This window comes from Marmota monax, unplaced genomic scaffold (genome assembly GCF_021218885.2).
Source record: "Marmota monax isolate L192 unplaced genomic scaffold, Marmota_monax_Labrador192_F-V1.1 WCK01_AAM20220418_F8-fsc00076, whole genome shotgun sequence".
NCBI lineage: Eukaryota > Metazoa > Chordata > Mammalia > Rodentia > Sciuridae > Marmota > Marmota monax.
This window is the reverse complement of record NW_026692843.1, coordinates 8,352,078-8,371,997: the sequence shown is the minus strand read 5'-3', so window position 1 is coordinate 8,371,997 and position 19,920 is coordinate 8,352,078. Positions and strand designations below refer to the sequence as shown.

The following is a 19,920-nucleotide window of genomic DNA, read 5'->3' as shown; positions in this document are numbered from 1 at the left end:
CCCAGGCAGCCAGAAAGAACAGAAAGACAGGGCACTAGGAGGGCCTAAGGCAGAGCCCTCCACACACAAACAGGAAGTCTCCAGGCCACCAGAGCACAGACTCCAGGGAAGTGAATTCAGGGACCTGTGGGTTAGAGGGGGTGGGCGTAAAGGCTTAAGTAAAAGCATCGAGGCCCGCACACAAGAAAGATACAAAAGAAGAAGCAGCAGCCCCCAGCAACAAAGCAGTGAGGGAGCAAGGAAGAGGATGAAAACACAGGGCCCCGCAGACAAATGAAATCAAGGAAGTGCCAACCCCCAACAAACCACCCAGCTACTGTCCCTGGGCCATGAAGACCGACAGAAGAGGGCGCCTCTGCACCAGGAACCCAGAGCACAGGCTTGCTGACTGAAGGGAAGAGGCTCTCAGGGTTCCCGCAGGGCTGCGGTGGAGAGCAGGGAAAGAAACATGCTGCACAGGTAGAGGACACGCGGGCCAGGAAGCACGAAGAGGAGGAAGGCTCACGTCTCCACTGTACACAGAATCAAACCCACTCAAGCATTTGGAATCAGGAACAAAACCAGGACAGAAACGGACCAAGAGAAGGGAGTGGTGACTGACCTTTAGCAATGACAAGCACTCCAGGGATAACAGCTTAAAGGAAGGTTCAACCAGGGCTTCAGAGCCAGGAGGGAGGACCAAGAAAGCAGCAGCAACACAGCGCTGGACAGCAGAGAGTGAGAAGCCAGAGAAGCAAGGGCATGAGGGACAGTAGCACGGCCAGGCCTGGAGGAGGCGGGTGGGGCAGGGCTGGCTCTCAGGACCACCATCCAAGAAAGCTTCAGAAACGGTAAAGGGCCGAAAACACACATGGCAATACTTAAGGAGTACGAGAAAGCACCCTGGAAGCATTCGCCCTTGACCACACCCCAGGCCTGCAGGTGGAAGGCTGAGGCACAGCCTCCTAGGACTCTGGACTGCACAGGCCTCCTCACCTGAGCAGCACTGCAAGGGCACCACGCCAGGCGGTCGTGGAACACCTCAAGGGGTGCACATCCGGCTGAGCACCATTCCTAGAGGAAACAGACTCCGCTACCCCTAGGGGCTCTGGGGACCTTCCAGAACAGGGTGGGCTCTTCTGCATAAGACCCAGATGCATATTTGAGGCTCTGAGGAAACACTGTGCTGTAAAAACACAAAAGCAGCCACTGCTAGTAAAGCCCAACTTCCAGAGAGAGGTGGTAGGCTGGCTTGGCTGCACACGGCGAGGAGCTGACCTGGGTTTACCCTTCATAATCCTGCCTGCTGGGCACTCAGTGTGCAGATGTGCATGTGCTGTATGGAAACTTGTACGATGGCAGGACCTCTACGCTGTGCATCAAGGCCCGCAGACTCATGCACTGAAAACAACGTTCCTGCAAGGACAAGCCATGCACATGACTGCAGTCCTGAGAACTCAACGCAGGGCCACTGCAAGGCCTCAGCACAATGCACCACATGTCCATTGGTGCAGTGGGAGCAAACCAACTCCACTGCCAGTCCTACAAGGGCACAGCACACACAGCCATATACACGCACAGAGGGCACGACCGGTTTAGACGTTTAGCATACCACACTTGCACCATCGCTGGAGTGGGCACTCCTTCTACTTGTTAGAAAGAAAAGGCAACTGGACAGTCTGCCCTGTGACTAGCAGCAGCCTCCGGCACCTCGTAGTCACCAAGTCTCCCCACTGCCCAGCTGATGTACACCATCAAGGCCTGCACACAATGTTCAACATGCAAGCATGAAACCACCTAGCAACACATTTCCCAGAGACGTCCCCTCCTTAGGTAATGCATGACTGTATATCATAAGCCAACCACCAAAATATATTTTTTGGTTTTTTTGGATTTTTTTCACTATTATTTATTTTGTATAGGGGACTGAACTCAGGCATGCTTAACCACTGAGCCACATCTCCAGCACTTTTTATATTTTATTTAGAGCCAGAGCCTCAATAAATTGCTTGGGGCCTCACCAAGTTGTTAAGTTGTCTCAGCCTCCTGAGTTTCTGGGATTACAGGTGTATGCCAACACACCCCACTCCCAGCCCTTTTTATTTTTTATTTTGGGGCAGAGTCTTGCTAAGTTGCTGAAGGCCTCACTAAGTTGTTTAGGTTGACCTTAAACTTATAATCCTCCTGTCTTAGCCTGCAGAGTCCTGGATTTATAGGTGTATGCCACCACCCCCAGCCGCAAAAACATTTTCTAAAAGACAGTCAAAAGATAAAATTAAAATGAAATGCAAAACAAAACAAAACAAAATCTAAAATAAAGAAAGAAATGGACGGAAAGGAACAAGGAGCATGCAAACAAGTTATAAAATGGCAGCCCAAATCCAACCACACCAGAAGTTTTAAACTGGGTGTTAGCTGCCTATACCTGCCCTGGGCACGCAGCAGCCAAAGGCCCAGGTGGCTGTTTGAGCTGAATTTAAGTTTATATAAAATTCCAAGAGTCAGTTCAACAGCACTGATGGCACTTCAGGTGGTCACCAGCCGCATGCACAGTCCTGGAAGTTCTGCCACAGTGCCCTGGCCTGGATGCTCCAGCAAGAGGCAGAGAGGGCAGGGTGCACAGAACCAGGACCTCGCATGCCCTGCCTGCCGGGGTCACACTAAGTAGAAGGATGCCATGCAGCGGGAGCCAGGAGACAGGAAGGGCACTGGTGAGTGACATCAGAGATGAGGCTTGGGAGACAGCACAGCCACAAACATGGAAACTGACCAGGAGACGGCAGTAGCCAGCTACCCTGCAGTCGTTCAGAAGAGCGCCACCTCCTCAACAGTGGCCACATCCAGGCCTCAGCACTCACGGGGATGCACAAGGACAGAACAGCGATTGCACACCAGCCCAAGGCACACAGACCACGCATCCTCTGCCTTCCCGTGGTATGCCCGCCAAGAAAAGCCTTATGTGGCCACAAACCAAGTCCTGACGGGTTCAAGGAATTAAAGCACAGAGACTGTCCTCTGACCACAGGGAGCAGGCGCACTGCCTGAAAGCAGCCAGCCAAGAAGAAGTATACACAGTATTCAATCTGTTTATGTAAAATTCAAGGAAACACAAAACTCATTAGAAAGCAAAGCAGTGGTTGCCTAATGACATCAGGGGAGAGAGGGAGGGCACCAGGATCCAGGCGGATGATGGAGCTGTCACATCTTGATCACTGAGATGGTCTCGCAGGCATGACATGTCAGGCCCTTTGTCGTAAACACATATCTCAATGAAATCACAGACTAATTTCTACCAACACAGCAATCAATTTTAACATATAAACTTTAAGAAGTTAGGAAACAATTAAGAACACCTGAATATTGCCTGGATGTTTAATAACACTGGATTATTGTTAATCCTTTTGGATATGACAGTGATATTCTTTTAATTCTTTAGAGATAACTATGGAAATGTTCAATAATGAAACAAAACAGGGTGGGAAGCTGACACAGGATCACAGATTCAAGCCAGCCTCGGCAATTAAGTAAAACCTTATCTCAAAATTTAGAAGGGGGTGCTGGGGCTGAGGGATAGCTCAGTGGTAGAGTGCCCTGGGTTTAATCCCCAGGATCACTAAATAAATAAAATACACAAGAATCAAACCATACACCATCTGGTTTTGCTTAGAGACAATTAGGGGTGCAGGAGCAGGTGGAGACAGATTTGAAATAAGCTGGCCAAACTCAACTATAGGGTGTGGGGCTAGGCCTGGTTTACCCTACTATCCTCTCCCTTTATAGGTTTGAAGTTGATCAAGAAAATGTAGTGAGCATGCTCAGCATTTACCTTGGTAAGAACAAAAAACCCATCCCCCTTCTGCCAGGACTGTGGACCAGAGCGGCAACCCACCCCAAATGCTTCACAGTGAATGCGTCTGAATGATAGCAAGGACTTCCTGTGCGGTCTCTGATCTTTCCAAGTTTCCTGCTAATGAGAGGAAGGAGAAAGGAGGCATCACTATCATAGCATCCCACCCTGGAGCACAACGTGGAAACACACACACATGCTGCCATTACCTGGTGAAGTACCCTGCTCAGGTGCCGCACAGCCATGCCAGATAGACGTAGGCCTCTGTAGACACAGTGCCTGGCTAGATTGGCATAGACTAGAGCACAGGCAGAAATCCAACCCAGTTGTTGCACATGATGAGAAACACAGAAGAGTTCATTAGATCAGTTTTTGTGACATGCTGTTAGAAATTTTTGGCTAACAGAAAAAATTTTTTTTTCCTTTGCAACTGAGTGAAGCTGTGGAATAATATGTGAACACTGCACTGAAAGAGCAACAAATCCTGGTGGCACCAGAGTAAGAGACGGCAGCTCTTCATGGGAAAACGTGGAGGGGGACCAGTGCCCAGGGAAGCCAGGACAGCTCTACAACAGGGTTCTGAAGCACCAGCACTCAGAAACAGAAGGCAACAGGTAATACTTCCTGCTGCCACATCCTCACTGGGCAAAGCAGGTTCACAATCCTGCTCCTTTCTGAAACCCCCAGCAACTGCTGCCCTGGCACAGATGTCTCCTCAGGATCAGTTGAGACAGCACTTGGACAACCCACTGAGATAGTGTGCTGAAGGGCTCCATGGCCAGCTCTGGGCAGGAACCCTGGGGTGCAGCATCTACCCATGTGCCTCGTGCAAATGCCCTCTCTGTACAACGCTAAGCTACCAGCATGATAGGAAAAACAGGGCTAGGGAGATGTTCAGCCATGCATGGTAATGGCATACTGCCTCACTCAGACACTAAGAAAAAACAGGATCATGCACAGAGCAATAGAGCAACTATTGATTACCTTGGGTTACTGTGATTTACTTCATTATAAGAACCTGTAATCTGACTTTTTATAATGGCTACATTGAAACCTGACCCCCAGGCTCCTGAGCATTTCTCAGTCCACTCCTGCATGCAGAAGGCACTGGCTGCAGCTTGTCAACAAATGAGATTCTCACTTTGCCACCTCCTATGAGGACCCATGCCTGGTGCCCTGGTATCAAGGGTCCACTCTGGTGCCTTCCTTGGATGGTGGCTGTGGGGCGTCAATGAGAGGCAGGCACCAAGGCACACAGCACAGGCTCTGGTGGGCAGTTACCAGTTGGACATCAGCACTCACGCCAAGGGCTACAGCAGGTGCAGGGAGAAGTGGCAGGGCAGACACAGTCGCCAGGCCTCAGCACTGCCTCCCTCAGAATGGGAGGACTGTCCAGCCAAGCAGCCCAGAGCCAAGTCCAGCAGCTTAGGATTGGCCTTTTCCTGGCTACCAGAAGGATCTCTGGATCCTGGAAGACAGTGAGCAAAGAATCATTCAGGCAAAACAAGTAGCCTGGCAGCAGGGGCCCCTTGTGCATGGGAGGGAAAGGCCGCACTGGGGCGCAGGGCAGTCGTCACAGCCAGCTGCAAACATGCCTTAAAAAGCAGGGACACCCCTGCAGGAGCTCCCCTGCCCTGTATTGGCCCTCCTGCTCCACACGCTCTGCACCCGGGACAACCAGAGAAATCAATGCCCAGAGCTGCATGTGTCCCAGACCAAGGTTCTACAGAAAAAAAAGAAAAGGATTTCTACCTTAAAGAAAAAATGGGGGCTGTGGCTCAGGGGCACAGTGCTAGCCTAACATAGGCAAGGCCCTGGGTTCGATTCTCAGCACCACATAAAAATAAAGGTATTATGTCCAACTACAACTAAAAAAATAAATGTTTAAAAAAAGAAAAAGAAAAAATGGACGCTGGTAAAAATACATGGGTTCTTCTACTATTATTTCCCTGAACTATACTTTTCACAGAAGGCTGTGTTTTGGAAAAGTATTTTGGAAAAGAGTGAATTAGAAATCTGGCAAGGAACACAAGGCGCCTCCCCCCCCCCCCTATTTCTCTCACTCTCTCTCTCTCTCTCTCTCACACACACACACACTGACCCACCAACAATAAGCAGCCCCCTGCTTATGACATCATGCAGATACTCGAGCCTTGAAGGCCCCTCTTGGCTCGGGGAAGCCTGTGGCACAGGCCTATAGCCACTGGCCCTGCACACTGCCAAGAGCCAAGTTAAAAATAGCAACAGGCAGGCCTTGTTAGTTCTCCTTCAGAGAGGAGTATCAGAGTGACCTAAAAAGGAATTACACCCTGTGAGCCACGCCACTGGGAGCCTGACAGTCAGGATAAGGGCCAGAAAGAGACAGAGCAATCATCAGTCATGCTGGAAACGCCCTGCTCTTCAAATTCCCGCTGCCCTCTGGTCTCAGGTCGGGCTCTTCCTCCAGGCCCAACAAGCCCAAGGGCAGCTGGAGCTGGGGATCAACTAGACTCAACTCCTCAAGAGCCCTGTCCTATGGCCTCTCTACAAGCTCATGCCCAGCACAGGGCCAGAGGCAGTGCAGGGTGCAAGGAGCCAGCTGTGTGGGCAGCAGGCATGTTCCTCTTGCTGCCCTGCATAGGATGCCACAGTCTCATGACCTTGTATCAAGCAGTGTGGCCACTGAAAGTAGGCAGCAGCCACCTGGGTCTGCATGGTATTGAACGCCTGGGGACAGTGTCTGAGTTTCTCTGCAAGACCAGGACCTCTGCTGAGCCCCTCCCCCTCACAGGCAGAAGGCAACTTGAAGCTCCTTGTCAGGATGTAACAGAAAGAAGCAGCCCAGAGCTCACTTCCGTCTGGACCAGCATCTTGCTGGAGAACATCAAAGTACCATGTGAACACAGCAATTTAAACTGAGAAGCACTTTCTCAGCTGAGGCAGGGGGACAGTTAAATTGAAGGTCACAAAGCAGAGCTGTGGGCCTCGTGCCCACCTCCCAACCATTTACCTTGGCTTTCCAGCTGACCTGGAAGCCAGTGAGCGGCCACAGCCCCACAGGCACAGCAAGAGAAGCCTGGGCACTTCTCACAGCTCTCAGGGAGCTGCCCATCACACAATTTGGTGAGGGCCCTCCTCACTGTGGCCATTACTAGCTCACAGGGGACATGAGCGCATGAGGGGAGCCCCTCCGCACAGGGTCCAGAGCTGCAAAGGCTTCCCCAGTGTGGAAGCACCAGCCCCGCCCACCTCTACAACTAGGCCCACTCTGACTCGAACGGCATCTTCCAGAGTCCAGGTCCATAGGGCCCACCCAGGCTCCAGCAAACATATCTGTCTCCTCTCTCCCTTCCTGGGCACGGAGGAATCACTCAAGAAAATGTTCACCATAACTCTCTCCAAGGGCTACCCGGAATCCTCAGCTGGGCTGCTGGAAACTCTTGAGGACCCCCTCCTCTCCTAGGGTCTTCATGTTTCACCGCCACCTGATGGTCCAAACACCCTTCTTTTTCCTCCAGTGTCCCCATCTCCCCATTCCCCTTCCCACAGCAAGCAACCTGCCAGTTCTGGAGAAGAGAATCCAATAGCCAGCTCTGAGTCCCCATGCCCCACTGTACCACTGCAAGGTCACGTGGACCCCTCTGCAGGGCCCTGCTTCCCAGGCTGGAACTAACTCCCAGGACTTCCTCCAAGCCTCCCAGAACCATGCTCCTCACTCCTGCTGGCCTCCTCTCATCCATCTACAGAACCCCAGCCTATCTTCTCCCTCCTCTTACTGCTCACAGCAAGCACCACCTCAAAACCACAGCAACAGGGGCCCCTATTCTGGCCACTGCTTCGCCATGTGGTCTCAGACACATCTCTCAACCTCTCTAACCCTCAGTTTTCCAACCTATAGAATGGAGCATAGAGGGCAGCTGCAGCACAGCCATTCTGAGATGACCACGTAAGGGGCTGAGCAGAGCCTGGCAGTGCAAGAGAACCATACGCAGGCTGTACTGACTCCAGAAACACGCGGACACACCAGGAAGCAGAAGGAACCTAATGGGAAGGTCACCTGTTACCCTACCACCAAGCTTTCCTATGCATATGTTACACCACTGTCCTACAATATTTACGAGAATGTTCCAACTTAAGCCCTTCTCCCAAATCATTAACAGCTGATGATCACATGACCAAGAAGCTGTACACAGTCCTCCACGCCCGACCCTCAAGACACAGCTGGGCTGGGCTTCTGTGCACATCCATGGGGGTTTCTGCACCGTGTGCTGGGGAGAGCAAAGTCAGGCCTGAGACCCCTGATATATTCTGCCAAGCTCTTTCCAGAAGGGTGCTTCCCATCTGTAGCTCTGGGCATGCTGCAACACCACAACAGCAAGCCCTGAGCAGCCAAATGCATATACTTCTCACCCGAGAGGCAGAGCAAGAGCTCAGGCACAGTGCTCAGATTGCACGAGAGAAGAACAAGTGTCTAAGACAGCAGCCACTGAGTGTCCTGTACCTGTCATCTGAAATGGACATGCTCTAAGAGCAATATGCACACTCGATTCCAAAGGGAGCACAAAAACACGAAATACATGTCAGAATGACATGGGGAAATCCGGGGTCAAACAAAATACACTGTTAAGCCCAATCTCACCTCCGTTTACCCCTTAAACGTGCCTCTGGGAAGACGTGGAGCTGCACAGGTGCCTCACATGGCACTGCCACTGCAGCAGAGAGGTTCTGGCTGAGGCCGACACCCTCCCTGGAAGGGCTCTTGTGAATGTTAACACCAGACTGTCGTCTCTTCAATGTGTTCCTAGTCTGTCTTTTAGTAACATGCAGGCTTCAAGAGTGTGAAGAGAACTTGGCCAGCTGTGCTGAGTCAGATTTACTGGCCTTTTCCTATACAATTCCTTCAACTAACTGCAGCTCAGAAAAGCCTTTCCTATCCAGAAAGAGTGAGTAGCTACATTTCCTTCCTTGGCTCCCCTCCTCAAGTATGTGAATGAACAGGTGAGAGGCAGGACAGGCCTCCTCACCACGGTGCAGTGACTGGCTTGCCCAAGTCCCATGATGGCTGAGGCTGAAATTTATTTGCAGCAAGCCCATTCTCCTCTCAATGACCTTCATGGGTGGCCACACTGCCTGCCATCGGGACACAGAGGCAGAGAGGGCAGGCAGCTTGCCCATGTCACACAGCGAGTAAGGGTGTGAGGACTTGAGTAGTCCCTGCAGGTTCAGAGCCTGTAATGGGCTCTCGGCTGTGCTGCCTCCTATAGGTGGACAAGGAAGGGCCTGCGCTCAGTCTGTGTGTGCCAGCAGATTTTGTTTACAAAAGAAACAAAGCACCATCAGGCAGGATCACGCTGTCTTCAAGGATGCTAAGATATCGTTGGCAGGAGATCTGCTTTTGGAGTTTTCTGTTGGAGATTCATTCCTTCTTTTTCCTTTTAGGACATTAATTTCTAGAAAAGTATTCACCCACACTTGAGGCTAACTGCCTTTCTCTTCACCAAGTACACAATTAGGATTCCTAATCAGAACCACACATCATATGCACACTCAACAGTGGCAACTGAGTTACAGAGGTATCAGCATTGCGTCTCCAAATTTACAAGTGACAGTTCTCACCATCTCGGCACTCCCCACTCTCCACAGCCCCCCAGCCCCTCTGAACCTGCTTTCCACTCCAGCCCACAGCCTCATAGACCTGAGTGTGCTACTCACCGTGAACTACCAGTACCTGGCATGGTTATAGGAACTCGTCCCAGGCCACCCCTGCCTGAGTCCCACCCTCTCTCAATATGCTCCCGTCACCCTGACCCAGCTTCAATCTGCCCGGACCTCCTGCCTTCACACTGATATTCCTGGGAGACGCTTCCCTTACAGCTTCATTCACTCATCCATCCCACAATTACAGCCAGACTTACATTGACAGCTTGGGACGGAGAAACCAGGACACAGGAGCACTGGCTGGGGAACCCCACTTCCATAGGAGACATGGTGCTCAGCGCATTGTTCACAGGGACAGTTGCAGTCTTCAGGGCACTGTGCCCAGAACCCTCAACTTCACTGACCCCTGGGTTCACCCACACAGCAAGGCAGGCTCCAAGATCCCCTGGTCGCCAGCCAGGATTGATCCTCTTAGTACGGGTTTGGGGCCAGCAACAGCTCTCAGATTTAGCCTCCCTGACCCTTGGGGAGCAAGGGCTGCCACTGCCAGGTAACACAGACACTCACACGAAGACTTATCTCCTACAGTTCTGGAACTGGAAGTCCAGGCAAAGTGCCAGACCATTCGGTACGGATGAGGCCATTCCTATCTTGCAGATAGGCCTTGCGCTGTGTTCTCAGGAGGCTCTTACAGGGACACTAATCCCAGCCCCGGCCACTCTCAGATCTCCTCCACTATGCCACATGGCTCCCAAGCCCTACCCCATGCTACCACGAGAGCAGTAAAGACTACCAACATCTGCACCCTACAGTGAGAGTGAGCTACCCAGGTGGTCTCAGGCCCTGCCCTGCCTCAGGGAGCAGAGTGGGGCTGGGGATGCACCAGCTGGCTCGGCACAGCACCCTGGCCCTGAAGTATCTTCCTGCTTTCAGCACACCTCTCCTGGGAGTGGGTCCAAGAAGAGCATGACATGTCCACAGAAGGTTGAACACAATGTCCAGACCCAAGGACAGAACGCAGGAGCCATACCATGCCACAGCAACAGAGGGGTGTAGGAGGACCTGCCAAGAGTAACACCTGGGAGCTGCCAACAGCTGGCAGGTGAACAAGGGAGGCCAGGGATGTTCTGTTGGATCCAGGCAAGGCAGATCTCATCTGCCTTGTGGGGAGCTGACTGAGAAGGGACGAAAGGAGGTCCCTCCTTGGGGCATGCGCCACACAAGTTCCCAAAAGTGATCCCTGACAAACCTCAGTTGACTCTAACAGCAGATAGGAAGAAGATCAATTTGACCACATTGGTCTTAAAACACCAGGCAAGGGAGTATAATCAAAACACAGTCATACATGGACATTTAAAAAATAAGACGATGCTTCTTTCACTTGAGAGGTACATTGTGTTAGTTCTCCCAAAAGTAAGTAAAGCTGGGGGTTATACAGGAAGGGTTTTTACACAGGAGTGCCTGATAAATATCGCAAAAGGCTCTGTCAGCATCACAAGTTTGTTCTGAGTCAATCTGAGACCTATCTGTGTGTTTTGTTTTTTTTTTTTTTTTTTTTCTGGAATAATTATTATAAGCTGCTGCTCAGAGTTTGCAATTCATCACTCCCAGCCTAGCAACTTGATTTTAATCAAGACCTGGAAAGAAGACAAACTTCAACTGAGCTGGAAAGGACCTTACCAAGCACTGCTAATCATCAGGATGGCTATCTGAACTGCTAAAAGGGGAGGACTCATTACCACCTCAACAAGTTGAAATGACTAGGATGGCTATATACCAAAGGGTACAAAGACAAAAATTAAAAATGGGACCAAAATATATATATAGAAAAAGGATCTGTGAATAGAGTGGATACTGTTTACATAGAAAGACATCTCCAATGTACTAAAAACGGGGACACTGCATGGACAAGAGAGAAGGAGCCATGAAAACACACATATCTCTGACCCACCTATGGGAGGTACAGCCAGACGTAGAGAGAACAAGTTGGAAGGGGCAAGCAGAGAAAACTGAGTTGACACTTTTCTGCTTTGCCTAACTTATTCAGAAGGCTCTCAACAGACAACTGCTGAGCACACACCATGTGCAAACCATCAGAAGCCTGGACACAGTCCTGCGCAAGGCAGACAGGGCCCTGCTCCTGAGAGCACAGTCAGTGAGAAAGTCAACCTGTCTTCCCACCTCACCTGCACCAGCAAGGCAGAAGGGCTCTTCCAACCCTCCAGGTCTCAGCCTCTCCAGGAAAGGGGAGAGGCACTCCAAGGGCCAGGGAATAATGATGACCATGGCACCTCTGAGATGTGCCCAGTTGTGAGGTCTGAGTGAACAAGTGGACTGAGGTGACAACTCTCAACTTCACTGTGGGCTGCTGGGTAATGCTGCACTTGCACAGACATACTGCCATGGGTACTCCAGCTCCCACACTCCCCTGTTCCCAAATATGAGCCCTTCATCCTCAATGCAGAGGTGGGCTCTCCACTCATTCCCATCTCCCTCCCATTCTGGTGGGGCACAGGTTCCTGGCCTCACAACTTAGACACCAAGATGTGTACAAGGGCACAGCCAGCAACAGAGCAGCAGGAGAAGCCTCGTGAACCATCAGGGTCTTTGGAGCAGCACCGAGGGCGGGGAGGCTTACACCCAGAACAGACGAGTCAGTGACACACAGAATGGGCCATGAGGCTGTCGGTGTGTGTCTAAGACAGCTTCCTGCCTCCCCCCAGGCCTACTAGGAAGACTTCCAAGACAACAGCCCAGACTCTGTGACGTGGCTGGCCCTGGCCCTGCCTTGCAGGTGTCCATGCTTTCTTCTCCTCCACGCTCCACTTTCATCAGCAGACCAGGTACCACCCAGTGCCTCCTCTAGTGAAGACTAGGTGGCTAGGGGTCCTCCAGGCTCCAGGCTCCACAGGGAACCATGGGGCCCTGACCTGAGGCTGCAGAAGAGCCAAGTCCCCGCCTGAAGAGGGACTTGTTCCCTACCACCAACAAAAGGAGGCCATATCTCCCACCCAGCTGAACATCTAGGGGACAGCATAGGGGGGTCCTGGCCCCTAACCAGTACCCAGTCATGGCACAATGGGCAGATGAAAAGACCCAGAGGATGCAGGCTCTCTCTGCAACTCAGGTGCCAACAGCCACACAAGGTTCCTCCATCCCAGATCACCACACTGACACAGCCAGCCTCCCCTTCACTATGGCCCACTGCCTCCCACCTGCCTCTCTAGATTTCCGACAAAGGGGATCATCCTGTCTCGCCCTGGACCTGACTCACAGCCAACAGAGTGGCACCACCACCTGCATGGCTGGCTCCCCACTGCCCTGAGAATCCCTAGGCATTTGTGCCTCCTATCTCACCTGAGGGCATGAATCAGCCTCCAGGGACGGCACAGACAGAATGAGGCAGTGCCCTCCAGAGTGACTACCCTCAACACAAGAAATTAGACAATCCCCCCGCACATCCCACTCCACCACATGCCACAGAACCCATTATCCTGCAGGAAAGGTCAAGATCTCACCTGCCCCACTGACAACAGACCCTACCCTAACAAAAGAATTCCCAACGCCCACACCTGAGACCACCTCTGACACACGCCTCCCCGCTTCATATCTGAGTCTTCCTGGATCTGCCAACCTGTCCCCCATCTCTAGCACCCTTTTTCTGGAACCACTGGCTGTTTGCACCAGGTGTCCTGGGGCCCATTTTCATCCTACACCTCTGCCTCCACAGGCCTTCTGGGTCCCACTCCATCCATTTGCAGCCAAGAGAAAGTGGGAAGTCAACCCATGTCCAGGTTTTACCCTGCCACAGGCAGCAGACAGAAGAGCACTGTGCTCACCACATGGGGCCGACCGCTACCCTCCCTACCCTAGCACCCACTTGGTACTCGGCCCTTCTCTCCCTGGGTCCTGCCTTGGGGAAGTTCTCCTGCTGCCCACCCAGGGCAAACCACAGGACCCCATGGCTCCTTGTCATGTCCATCTCCCATCCCCTTTATTAGAATGCACACTGCTAGATGCCCCTGCTTGTCTCTTCAAAGCATCTTCAGGCATGAGATAGAATTTAAGAGCACAGGTGCTCAATAAACCTTCAGCCAGTGGTCAACTGGGGGATCCGCACCTCAGCTAACAGCACCACCCTGAACACCTCTGCCCAGACCCACAGCTGTCCAGGCCTCTCACCACAGCCGCAGGACCATTCTGAGAAGTGACAGTGCTCACCCCCAACTGCAAGAAGGAATCCCAGACTGGGCGGAAGTCAAGATATGAACAGCGACCCCTGAGGAGGACCTGGGCCTGGCTGCCCAAGGGATGGTGACAGGCACTACTTCTGAAACAGACAGGAAGCCCATCCTGCTCAGGGCAGCCAGACCTGCTCTCCATGCAGACACGCTGTAGCCCTCTAGAAGCTCGCCGCAGAGCGCTCACTCCAAAGGAACACCCGCTGCAGCTCTTACCTGGTAAAATTCACGAAGCCAGTTCTTCTGCAGGTTTGCTGGCTGTAAGTTAAGGTAAAAAAAAAAAAAAGAAAAGTCAGTCAGACCACAGACACTGGCCCAAAGAGCCTGCATACTTAAAAACACCTGAGGTGCTGAATGTAATGTGTCCTAACAACAATAAGGAAAATGAAAACAATGCTCCCTGCCACTGGGGGCCCAAAGTCTGACACCTCGGCCCCTACGGGCAGACCTCTGAGCACCCACAGCCAGACCGCAGGGGCCTGGGCTGAGCTGTCCCCTGGGTGCCCCAAAAGCCACGACCGGTGAAGCCAACAGCACCACACTGCTTCCCCACCAGGTGCATTCTCCCCTTGCCAGCTGGGGCTTCTTATGTGTGTGGTGCTAGGGATCAAGCCCAGGCCCCATGCAGGTGACACGAGTGCTCTATCACTGAGCTGCACCCAAGTGACTTAGATATACAGATACAGATACGGATATACGTTTAAGACAGGGTCTTGCTAAATTGACTAGGCTGGCCTTGAACCCTCAGTCCTCCTGCGTCAGCCTCCCCAGTGGCTAGGATTATGGGCCACCACATCCTGCTGCAAGTGTTTTTAAGTGTCCTGGGAATCAAGATGATGAAATTTAATTACCTCAATGCACAGATTATTTCATTGGTCTATATTTACACATGTAAAAATACACATATAAAAATAAATATATTTCTCCTAACTTCAGCTATTTTTGAATATTTTCAGATGTTTGAAAAGTTATTATATGAACATTTTATAAAGTAAAACTAAAACAAAAGTAAAAATGAAACTCTTATCTAGATATTTCAGCTAAAAGAATACCATAGAAATAAATTATCTAATACAATCTACCTAATACAATTTATTTCCTTGTCTTTGTTAATATAGTTTTGCTTGTTGTTTGTTATAACTGTTGAATTAATCTTGAGATAATAGATACAAGATTACAAGCCTTAACCCATATGTATTTCAAGGAAAAACTTAAAACTTAAATCCAACTTTCTCCATGTAATTTCATAATTTTGCCTATTTTCTAAAGAAAATATGATTTAAAAATACACCTATGAAAAAAAAAAAGATGATGAAATTTAAGATCAACTAATGAAGGGAAGGGGCTGGTGTTGTGGCTCAGCGGTAAAGCGCTCACCTAGCATGTGCGAGGCCCTGGGTTCGATCCTCAGCACCACATAAAACTAAATAAATAAAATGAAGTTATGTGTCCAACTACAATTAAAAAATAAATATTAAAAAAATGAAGGGAAAACAACTAGCAAGGACCAAGAGCCTCACAGACCTCAGAGTATGAGGGGACCTGGATGTCCACTGACCCAGAGTGCCCAGCAGGGATCCCAGGCCCTCATACAGGAGGCACAGCCTCCCTCCCTTGACCCCAGGAGCCACAGCAAGACATCTAAAGGACAAACTGGAGCCTGCAAGGATCTGAACAGAATGGCCAAGCAGAGGCTCAATCACCAGCCATGGAGAAAACAGAACCAGGTGCTTACACACCTGCTGGGACGCTAGAATAGAGCCGGCAATGGTGCCAGGAAGCAGAGCCTGTCCACACTGCTGCAAGGAACAGACTGGTGGCCCCTTGAAATGCTAAACCCAGAGTACCATCTGGCCAGCAAGTCCACCCAGGTGTGCACTTGACAAGTGGAAACAGTCCACACAGAAACCTACACATGCATGTTGTCAGCAGCACAATCCAATGGTCAGAAGGTGGACACAACCCAAATGTTCACAGACCTAATGGACATGCAAAGTGTGGACAATGGTGGAAGACTTCTTGGTAGGTCTGGCCCTTAGGCCTCATGCTCCTCTGAGCCCAGGCAGAGTCCTATCAACCAGAAGCCATGCTGCAGGGACTCAGCCCCTGCCTGTACCTCTGCACCTGGCCTCCACATCAACCAAATGCTCACTCCAAAGCCCTCAGCAATTAAAGGCAGGACTCACTTTTTGAAACAAATATCAACCCCTATACCAGGTCCTGATCTGGCCATGGGGAAAGCCCAGTAGTGCCTTCCCAAGGACTGCCACCAACAGAGAGCCCACCCAGGTGAGTTCTTCAAGGGCAGCCAGCAACAGGGCTCCAAGGTGAAGGGCAAAATATGTGCACTGGTCTTTTGAAACCTGAGATGCCACAGCGGGAGCGACTGGAGGCAGTACTTCCATAGCAGTCTTCTCCAGAGCTGCTGTCCCAGGGGCCAATGGCCCACACCAGCCCTCGTGGGGCTGGGAGTGCATGCCAGGAGGCCTGGAGACTCCGAAGCAGAGGACTAAGGCCCTGCAGGGGAAGGAAGGAGCCACGCCTCAGGGCAGGGCAAGCTAGGCAAGAGCAAGGGAAGCACAAGTTACAGAACTTGACTGCGCAGCCCCCAGCACGACACAGAGCTCCTCCTCGCATGGTCCTGTCCTCACCCAGGAGCCCTTCTCACACACACTGCCCACTCACACTCTGGTGTTCACATTCCCACACCCCTACTCCCCACACAGTGGCCGGCCTCCAGGGAGGCGACCCTCCTCTTCCAACTTAGTGGCTGCAACTTGTCCAAGCTCTCTCAACATGCAGCCCACAGCCAGCCACATCTGTTCCTCCACCATCAGGATACACACGACTGCCCACGCCTGCCAGGTGGGTCTGTGGCCCTGGCTTTCTTCCTCAGAAGGGGTCTCCCTGCTTTTGCCTTGCCCCTTCCAGTCTATGCCCCACACTGCAGCCAGGGTAATTCTTGGCAGGCACAAGCCCACCAACCCTCCACTGCCTCCCACCCCACCTTGGCAAAAGACAAAGCTCCCCCAGCCTGCACCAGGCCTTAGCTCCTGACCCTCTCCATTCCCTCCTAGTTCTGGGGCCAGCTCTCCACTCTCTGCATGTTCTCTCCTCAGAGTCGCAGGGGGCCTGTGCTGCTCTTGGGTCCAGCAGAGGCCATCTCCTCTACCAGTCACCAAGACTTCCATCCAGCCAATCCTAAACCACCCGTCCAGCAGGCGTGGGTAAGCCACCTCCTATTCCTCCCCTGCCTTTGCTAGGGGGGTCAAGGGCTCGGGAACTGGCAAAAGTAACTGGACATTTCCCTCCCAGCCTCATACCCCACAGTACACAGTAGGGATAATTCTAAGAGTCAATAAAACAATAACAACTTCTTCAACCACCACCCAGTTCTGGGACTGGGGCAAAGATGGTGAGGGCATGGGCAAGCCTAGTAACCGCACAAACAAGACTGGTACAGCCTCACACCTTGCCAGGAAGGGCAGCCAAGTGGGCAGGGAGTCTGCAGAGAAGGGCCCATGATGATGCTCAGGATGCAGGGCAGCATAAACCATGGGAGACAAAGTCAAGACAGAGCACACACATTCCCTAGAAGGAAAGGAACCCACAGGCCTGCAGAGAAGGGGCATCCAAAAGAACCAACGAACAGACAGGCGGCAAAGCAACCCAGGCAGAGGATGGGGCAAGTGCTGCAGAACTCAGCAGCCGTGCCTCCAGCACTGTGCCACGGACACAGCTGAGGCCAGCCACAGGGCGGGTGAGGAGCCCGCAGAGCCAGCTGCCACAGCCAGCTGCCACAGCCTGACCGAAGCAAGTAACAGCCATCACATCAGGAAGGGGAGGCTGCCTGACAGCAGCTGTCTTTCAAAACAGGCAGGGCGTTCATGCTCCTGGTCTAAACTAGTTCACAGCTCTAGATGTGTTCTCATCCTTAGAAAACCTGCAAGGATATCACATCTCTTGCCCCTATGAACAATTTTCTCAGATTCAGAAGTGCCTTCAGTTCCAACTGAGCACCTCTTCCAACAGGACTGTCTCCAACCTTCAACACCATCAGGAAATCCGGCAACCCGCCCTCTGCACTGACAGCTATCACACACAGATGGTGATTCTTTCTGGGTGGTGAGATTTGGGGAGAGGGGGTGTATTTTTCTATAATGCTATTCTTTAAGGGAAAGAAAAAAAAAGATCTTCAAAAAATAATTCTACTTCAGTAGGAAACCTGTAAGAGGTGAGACTGATGTCTTTAGCTCACAGGTCACACACACTGACCATGAACACACAAACCAGCGAACACTGCACCGCTCCCAAGGACCAGCACTCCTTGCCTTCAAGGGCAGATGTTAAGATGGAAGAAGAAGGTCCCTGGGCACAGGAGGGAAAGGCAGTCACTGGGGTCCTCACCAACCAGGCTACTGGTCAAACTCCATTCCTGTGGAGCTGTTTCACAGTCACTACTGCATGTTATTCTTGTTTTATAAAGGGGGTGTTCAAGCCCACCAATAAGAAGGGGAGGTCCTTTAAGCCCAACCAACTGAGGCAAAAGACACCTGGGGCCCAGCCGAAACCACACACACCATGAAACCTTGCAACGCTCGCCCAAAGGACAGCACGCTGGAAATGAACAGGAGCAAAGAGACCCACCTTGATCCAGCACACAGAGGAGGACACTGTTCTTCAAAACTGTGTCAAGATAGTGCCCCACAGCCCTCCCATCATGCCCCCCATGCACCCCTACATGAGAGGGGGAAATGTGCGATTTCTTGAAATCCGCAACTGAAGTTACACCATCCTGCATTTGCTTCACACCCTAGACCAAAATGTGAGGATCTGAATAGTGACCACAATGTCCCACTGAGGCAGCATGGGCACATTCGCTCCCGGCACCTGTGGAGTGGCGCGAGCTGCAGGCTGCCAGCCCGAGCCATGCCACCCACGCACGCTTAGGTCATCTCCAAGACCTGCAGGGAGAGGGGATGAGAAGCTCAGGGGCAGCAAGGCAAGCACAGCAGCCATCACCTGCACCCTAGATGTACAGCAGCAAGCGGACCCATGTACCAGTGTGCACGCGCGCGCGCGCACACACACACACACACACACACACACACTTTGCACGGGCTGGGGAGGCACTTCTGCCAAGACCAAAGGAAAAGTGCCCGTGCCAGTGCTTTCATGACAGTCTCTGCCCCCAGGAGCAGCTGAACACCCACCACTGTGGGGGCGACTTCCAAAGGACAAACAGCACAACTGAAGAACCAGACAGAAAGCACAGCAGAAGTATTTCAAGCAGCAATGGCTGGGAATTTTCTAAAATTAATGAGCCACCAAACCACAGATCCAGGAAGCTCAGAGAGCACTGTGCAGGATAAACAGGAGCAAGTCCACACCTAGCCCAGCATGTTCAGCTGCAGAGGGCCACTGACAGAAAAGTCCAGAGAGAAGCCAGAAAAGAACATTCCTTAGCTGTGGAGGAAAATGACAAGAACTATAGTCAGCTTCTGAACATGCAAGCAAGAAGGCAATGAAGCATTTCAGGTGGCAAAATAAAAAATAAAGCACCAAACCAGAATTACACACACAGGAAAGTGCCCTTCCGAAGTAAACCAGAAAGGAACGCTTCTCAGACAAATAACAGATCCGCACACTGCAAGCAAGGTTTAGAACTTTTTCAGGGAGAAGAAAAATCAACAAGTCAAAATGCACATAAGAAAGGAGGAGGGCTGGAGCCCAATATATAGAAGTGGTGACGAGTGTCCAGTGACAAGCTCTTCCATGATAGACAGGGTTCCAGGTCGGTGTGCAGGCCGAGGCAACAGGCCAGGTCCACTGGGCACACTCGTACACACAGCACAGCCCTCCCCACGAGTGCTGGGCTCCGGACAGGGCAAAGCGAACTCCTGTACTCCAACAGGACACCGCACATCTGACCAACACCATCCTCAGCAGGCCTTAGAGACACAGATGTCCTGGGCAGGCCTGACTCTACCAGATGACCCTTTTGGAGATGAAGATCATAGGCTGGACGTAGGCAGCCCAAAACAGATCCTGCCCTCTCCTGGGCTCCAGGAAGATCACAGCCCACCCACCACTAGTTACTGTAGCCCCAGGCACCCCACAGGGACCAGCTGGGCAGAGTCAAAGCCCCCCACAGAAAAAGGAGCTCAGAAACATAGCACAGCTTAAATATACATGGTACATGACAAACTGGGAAGC

General features: G+C 51.7%; 1 protein-coding gene across 3 annotated transcripts in view; it reads right to left on the bottom strand.

The window, feature by feature from the left end:
• Inpp5a (inositol polyphosphate-5-phosphatase A) overlaps nucleotides 1-19,920 on the bottom strand; it is a 177,717-nt gene that overhangs the window by 115,074 nt on the left and 42,723 nt on the right. For 2 of the 3 annotated variants that reach the window (XM_046448787.2, XM_046448788.2), the window contains exon 2: nucleotides 13,921-13,962. The exons of the other annotated variant lie outside the window; for it this stretch is intronic. In XM_046448787.2, coding sequence (XP_046304743.1) covers nucleotides 13,921-13,962 — 42 coding nt within the window. The remainder of the gene's footprint in view (nucleotides 1-13,920; nucleotides 13,963-19,920) is intronic. 3 annotated transcript variants of the gene reach the window in all.